General features: G+C 49.4%; 1 protein-coding gene across 2 annotated transcripts in view; it reads right to left on the bottom strand.

The window, feature by feature from the left end:
* srl (sarcalumenin) overlaps window positions 1-7,031 on the bottom strand; it is a 16,292-nt gene extending 9,261 nt beyond the window's left edge. For both annotated transcript variants that reach the window (XM_060068607.1, XM_060068616.1), the window contains exon 1: window positions 6,910-7,031. In XM_060068607.1, the coding sequence (XP_059924590.1) occupies window positions 6,910-6,970 (61 nt within the window). In that variant the 5' untranslated portion in view covers window positions 6,971-7,031. The remainder of the gene's footprint in view (window positions 1-6,909) is intronic.
* Between the last annotated feature and the right edge of the window lie 469 nt (window positions 7,032-7,500).

The following is a 7,500-nucleotide window of genomic DNA, read 5'->3' as shown; positions in this document are numbered from 1 at the left end:
AGGATGCAAACCCAACACCACACGGGTGAGTCATCTCCATATTCGAACGCATGATTTGAACCTGGATCACAGCTGCTACTCCCATCCAACTCCTAATTCAACAGCAAAGCCCATTAAGATAAACAAACACAAAAAAACATTCCCTCAACGTGGCCGCTTTTGGACCTGGAAGAGAGAGATAGAGCTATTCGCTCGGCGGACTTCCCCCCGATGAGGAGCGGACCACAAATAGCACCGCCCTGATCCCCCCCTTCGCCGTGGCAGCCAGCGCCACCGTAGGACAGACAATGATTTGTAATCCTCGCTTGTTGTGTTTCCATATTTAACCACCCATTCGGAACCCATTGGTCCGCCGGTTTCGCCTATCCTTCTATGCCAGAGCCCAGGGAGAAGCGTTCTCTGTATGGCCGCTACGCAGGGGGCTTGGCCCCGCAGGCCGACCCCAGATTCACAGCAAGACCCACCGGGGCAGGGGTACGGAGCTATTTATAGGAGCTGTTGGTGGATGGCTCCTGGATCACACTTGTCGGAATAGTTTGCCGCCAGCAGCATGGCAATCAACTCCCTCACTGCTTTGACAACGTTGTCTTTCTCTTTAAATGAATGTACGCCTGATTGCGTTTGCAATCACATAATCTGATCTGATTATTATAGCTCGGTTGTGCGCAGTGATTGATTGGTGATGCATTATGAGGCATTATAAAGTCTTGATGATCTATTCAATCAATTGTAAGTGTCAGTTTTCATGTGTAAAATGAATGCAATCACATTATGATAGGTTGTTTCCTGTCAATACAGTAGGCTATGTCTCCTTATCCCTTTCCTTCCAGATTAACTGAATCTCAAAATGATGGGACAACCAGTAAAATAAAGACAATGAACTTTCGCCGGCTCCCCCTGGCTTACTGTTACGCTGGCCACTTAAAATATCAAACGCATTTCTGATTAGAAATGCCCCGTGAAGGATTCAACAGAATAGTCAGTGAAGGCAAAGCTGTATGATCTCCGCGGGGGACCCGCCCCGGACTGGCTGCCATGGTAACCATTAAAGAGTTCAAACACATGCATGATGAGCAGATAGAGATGACAGGAGGAGGTCAAGCACAAGACGACAAATCTCTGTGGAGTTTTTCTTTTAAAATTGTTTCATGTTCTGTTTGATGTAATTTAGTTTTAAGGAATCGCTCCTAAGTGGAATTTCGGGATGCTTAATTTACGTCTGATGACTACACTTCGAAAGCATGAATATCTTCTGTCATCATAATTGCTAAACTGTGCTTCCAGTTAAGAAAGTACATTTCCAAACTAGCACTGTACATTTTAAGCTGCTAACATTCTGTGTGTGTGTGTGTGTGTGTGTGTGTGTGTGTGTGTGTGTGTGTGTGTGTGTGTGTGTGTGTGTGTGTGTGTGTGTGTGTGTGTGTGTGTGTGTGTGTGTGTGTGTGTTTGCAAGAGTTCAGAATGAACCACCAGCTACCGCACTAACAATAACCTCGTCCTCATGCATTTTCTCAGCCTGAAGACATAGTGCTAAATAGCACTACCGCTAGACACATGCTATTTGGCATGCCCATCGTGAGGTGTCACCACGGCTGGGTGTGGCAGCATCGGGGACCCCCGGCCCCCAGACTTTGGCCATAATGTAGTCTCCTGTTCCCTTCCTGAGTATGTCCTACTGAGTGTCTAAGAATTCAACTTTATGACCAGTGTCTTTCTTAGCCTTTTGTTCAATAACCCACGTGAAGTCCCTCGTTTTGTGCATCGGCATATGAACAATCAATGTGAATACACAATATAAATACGCATATAAACTACATGAACCTCAGTGAACCAAGTCCACCCGCTCAACCTACACCACAATTAGAGCCGTCTGCATTATTTGGATCTTTTGATCTTTTGCTTGCAGGAAACCAAAATCAAAACCCATGAGGAACCGACAAGCTACACCTCTTGGCAGCTAAGTCAACAGGTGTTCTTTGACATGTTGAACTGTGATTCCCTCAGCGGCGGCGTTCACTCTGCTAACACGCTAGCTGCACTAACACTGATGTAAATAACCGACCCATGGGGTACTAAAAATGCTGTGTTGTTGGCAGATGCTTCGTTCAGCAAAGCTTTGCAGTGTCGCAGCGGCGGCACCAACGGAAACCGCAGCGCCTCGCCTATTCTCGGCCCGTCAGACGGCCCAAAATAACCAGGTGTAATGTGTGAGAACAAGACCTAGCAAACCCCTTTTGCAGCCAGTGTAAAAGCCTTCAAAAGAGTTTATTCGGAGACGTCTTTATGAACCATTCGGAAAACAGGCTTAACTATTGCAGTCGTATAAGAGAGAGAAAGGGGCAGAAGCCCCTTCGTCCGAGGAGGATTTGACCAAACACACACAACTCTTCCCCAGCGGATCTTTTTATAACTGTGTAAATCTCACTCGTATTCTGTCATGTGTGTCACAGGATCCACTCCGCCTAGTCATTTCAGTCACCCTCAAACTCTGCACTGGCTAATGGAGTAGAGCTGTCATCGTGCCATTTGAACGATCAGAAGATACCCTGAGACACAAATTACGATATGTCGCATACCGGTCTCCGTGCTTCCTCCCCAGACAGGAAGCCATGCGCTGGCTGCACTTAAGGGTTGTTTTTAACAGACATGAGGCTGTTTGCAGGGCTCTGGCCAGTGGATACGATTACAGTCAGCTGAGTGTCATTCATGGCAACTGAAATTGGTCTGTGGTTTCTTAAGGGTTTCAAGCACTTTGATTAGGTAATACTACTTAGGCTATACCTAAGGGCTTCAATGTAACGTGTATCACGTCTGTCCTTTACATGAGCGAGGACATGGAGATGTCAGGGTGTCAAAGTAGAGGACTGTCCTGATAACAGGCTGAAGATGAAGGCTCGCCTTGCCGACGCCGTGCAATCAGAACATGGGGCCCCTACGAGCGAGATCTCAGCGGTGCCTGTGTAACTTGACTCCCCACTCACTTGAGAGCGTTCGCATCTCTTCACACCAGCCCCTTGAGTGGGCCTTTAAACTGCTGTGAAGCTGTTAACACCTTCCAATCTGGTCCATGCCCGGTGCCATGATCGGAGACCCGGCTCCAACATGGCTCAGGCCTTGCCTTTGAATGGTGGCTCTTGCATCAGCCCCATAGCTCGCTCTATATTAACCCTGCCGGCACCAGGGGGAGTGGTAGGGGGGCAGATATGCACAACTGACGTAAGGGACCATGTGTCCTCACTGAGAATGTTGCCAGGCAACCCTCTGTAGTTTGGGCAAACATGACTGCGGGAGTGGCCCGTCCAATTGGAATGCCGGTGGTTTAAACCTGCCGCGAGGATCCGGATTGGCCCTCGACGCCGACGGGCCGCATAAGACGCACTTCGTCTGCAGACCATTAGCTCTGCAGATTATACATATTAGCAATGTGATACGGTAGACTAAGTCGAGGTGTAGCGACCGTACCAATGATCGCTGATAGCTCCGTTCCCTGATTAGAACGAAAGATTATTCCTTTCTGGGATTGCTGGGATTCTCGCCCTGTTTAAGTATTGCAGACTATGCCGTACCTTGTGGTCTCAAGTAATAATAACAAACTTTCAAAATACATAATCAATTAGATCACGTGATGAATTCAGAATGTCAGAATTGATCCTTTATGAATATCAAATGTGTATTTATGTCTTAGATCGCATCTACACTGTTCAGTTTATGTGTGATGCGTGTAATGTCCCCTGAAGTCCCCCCCCAGGACAGTGAAGGTAATTTAAAGGCCCAAAAGCTACCAGGGGCCCAATGCAACTAGGGGGCCAATGCAACTAGGGGGCCAAGCTGCTAGGGGGAAAAAGCTACTGGGGGGCCAAAAGCTACTTTGAGTCCAAATCCACTAGGGGCCCAAAACGACTGGGGCGTCCAAATCTACTCGGGGCCAAAAGCTACTGGGGTTCCAAAGCTACAAGGGGCCTGTGGTTCTACGAATCATCTTTTTAGCACAATTATGAGTTCAGTGAGATGATTTATATAGCACTGACAAACAAAGGGAACATATCCCAAAACCACCACAAATACAGTGAGTGTAAACCATATTATATCCCCTAACTAACCCTAACCCTAAACCCCTCCCCACCCACCCCGTAAGGCATGGCTTGTGCAGACCACTTGGAGGGGAAGCCACAGATGGCAACAGGTGTCTGTAGTCGCTGGAGATCGTACACTCACCGGTCAGAAATAGCCTTACAATGGGTCAGAAGATGGAAAGAGGAGGGTGAGAGAATGGCGGCCCCCTATTTTAAGGCTCGGAGTGTTAGTCAGTCTGGAGACCAAGGGACTCTCGCATCCCAAAGGCACCGACCGGTGGATAGTCATCGGCACATTCGCCATGCCGGGATCAATGTTCTTGTTGGACTAAAACACAAGAGTTGGAAGTGCAGTACTAAACACAAACCATCGTATTATCCAGGCACAAGAAGCTACAGTCCTTACTCCTAACCAGTTCCAGTGAGGCATATCTATAGATGTATCCTAGTTTGGATCCGTATAGAATTTGGGAAAGTAAAAGCATATACGTCATGAAGTACAAGTTATAAAATAAAGTCATGCACAGGTTTTCAACTACCACATTTGACTGGCTTTAGAGTCTTGCTTTGCCGATTGAACCAACCGCCTCCTCTCCTCCAGCCCTCCCCTAAGATGGGTTGGAGGAAATGTGTGGACCGGTTACTCGGAACAAGGGGCGAGAGGGCAGAGGCTCTTAGCGTGGCGGTGTTGAGCCGACTCAGGATCCCCGATGTCCTGTTCCCCCCGCCAGCGAGGAGGACATCCTCCGACCTTGAGGCTGGGGAAGGCGCTAGGAGGGCTGGGGGGTTTAGCAGCTCTCGTCCTGCGCTATGGGGAGAGCCGGGTCGGGACCCCGGGTGGGGGGTGTTAGTATTACTACCATCAGCGGAGGGATGTCCCAATTATACCACATGCCATCGATCGGGGAGCCTCATGGAAACCCAACGCCGGAGGTGGATCCAAGTCCTTCGTGGTAACGGATGGCGGGTTGAGCGGCAGGAAATGTAAACCGAGAGCCGGATTCAATCAAGCATCCTGATCCAGCTTAATGTTTGTCTCTGTGGGCAAGCCATGTTGAAGATCTGGATGATGTCCCGATAGAAAGAACATATTGGGAAGATATCATTTCCTAAGTGCCTTTTTTCTTGTTGTGATTGCTTTTAATGTAGAATCTGAACTTTAGGCTCGGGTTGCATTGATGTTATGAAGAGAGTATACTATAGAAACATAAAGTGTTCAAAAAAGATCTGTCAGGAATGATTCTGTACAATGTCTTTTGGGATAACTTGAAATACCGCCCAAAAAGAATTTCAATAAATACAAGCCGATATTTGAAAGTCCCTTTCATGTAGAGACCCAAAACCACTTGTGAGCCTGGTCACTCAGAGTGGTTAAGGAGTTTAACATCTCAAATTCGACGGGGCGTCATCGTGCTGGAAATCCAGACTGTGTACTGGTGTACCGACACTGGGTTTGCACACACACCTGCGTGAACAGCCCCGTGGAGGTGTGTGAGAGGCAGGCCGGCCCCCGGCCCGGTCTCCCTGGCCCCTCCTGCCTGGAGAATGCATGTCCCTACATGGCCCACTGCTGGGAATAAATTGTGATTGTGACAGTGCAGGACGACAGCAGCTGTGCAGCCCGCTCTGAAGGCTAGCTGAGGGACTGCGAGGGGTGAGGAGGGGAGGGTAAAACTGTAATGGGCAGTGTTGGGTTTCAGGGGGTGTTGGTGGGGCCGGTAGGTGGGGGGGGGGGGGGGGGGGGGGGACTGCCAATCTTAGACACCTGACAGCGGTCAGGACCGCGGAGGCCACCGGCGACAGAGCTGACCGCCGCGCCAAGGACGGACAAGGGTGACGGGCGAGGGGAAATACCAACTGCTCTGCTCTCTGAGACACGGGAGCCTGACAGCATTTCTGCCCGATGGAGTAATCACCGGCTAAACATGGGTGGTCAACCCGCCGCCTTGGGCGCCGCATTATTTCATATCAGTTCCCAGACGGCCCTGATCGGGGTGTCGCCTACTCGTCCGTTGATGAGCGTTCACTCGATGAACAAACCGAGAACGCATTCCATGACTAAATGGACGGCCTGTTAATGTGATCGGTGCGGTCCCCCCCGGGTCCATCGACTGTAAAACAGCAGCTAGCTTTAGACTGGGAAACGGAAATCATTTTGAATGAGAGGGGTTTCGTCCGTCGGGCTGTCACGTGGTTGGTTGACTTTCCATCAGATGGGGGAATTCTTTGAGACAGCTGCCACAATGTCAGATCCCAGGATAGAGAAAGACCAGCCTTCTGCTCTCGCTCTCTCTTTCTCCCTCATACATCTCGTCTCTACTTTACAATCAGGCGCCAAGGCATCGAACTGTAGCTGACAGGATGGATCTGATTTATTCATTTAAAATAGCGAGAGATGAGCGGGTCTGACCTGCCTATTCATAGATTGCACCGTAGCAGAACCGTCCTCCTGTGAATGTGCTGCTTCATTCCCGGAAGCATCGCGGCCTCTGTCAGAAGCAGACACTCATCATCCATGTATACAACCTCGTTAAACAAGCCCACAGATGAAAGCTCACACTGAATAGTGGAATAGAGCGACACTTTCTTAAATAAGAGTCGCAAGCACTAAAAGGTTAGCGAATGAGCTACAACCAGTGAATGGGCTCTTCCAGAGTATGAGTCACTGCCACCGAACTTGGAGAACCACAAGTATGGGAACATGATTCTTCGTTTCTCAACGGACGATGGCTATTAAGCCTGTCTTTGTGGCCGAACAGTGCCAGTGCATAATTGGGCATTCAATTAGCAAACCCGCCCACAAAATAAAGAGAAATAACATAAACCAGGGCCTTACCTCCTGTGGCCTGCAAAAGCAGCAGGGAGACAAAGCAGCAGATTGACACTACACCCTTCATGATGGCTGCCAGGAGAACTTTGATGGCCACGCAGGCTATATATACCAAGGCAAAAAGGTCGAAGGTTGCCCGGGGAAAAGGGGGCAGGGCCAAGCACAGCGAGCCAGTTGGTGTGTGTGTGTGTGTGTGTGTGTGTGTGTGTGTGTGTGTGTGTGTGTGTGTGTGTTTGTGTATCAGAGAGTCACAGCATGCCAGTAGGGCCCTGCGTGTGCAAACAGCTGACTGTCTTTTTTAGGGTGAGGGCCGGCCGCTGGCCTTCAGCATCAAGACAAGGGGAGCGCGAGCGGTTATACAACGTGGAATATCTCCCTCACACCCGCCGCCTGGGCCCGTTACGAACGGTGACATGACGCACTGGAGTCGCTCGGAGTCCGCTCTGTCGTCATTCAAAGAGGTTCATCATCATCCACGTGCGTGGTGACTTGGTTACGTTTCATATCCTCGATCGTGCTGATGAGGGCGTCTATGCGAAGATATCGAAAATGATACAAATTATAAAACCATATTCATCGTAATTGTCACGAGTGTTT

Source organism: Gadus macrocephalus, chromosome 2 (assembly GCF_031168955.1).
Source record: "Gadus macrocephalus chromosome 2, ASM3116895v1".
Lineage (NCBI taxonomy): Eukaryota > Metazoa > Chordata > Actinopteri > Gadiformes > Gadidae > Gadus > Gadus macrocephalus.
This window is presented reverse-complemented; position numbering and strand designations above follow the sequence as displayed.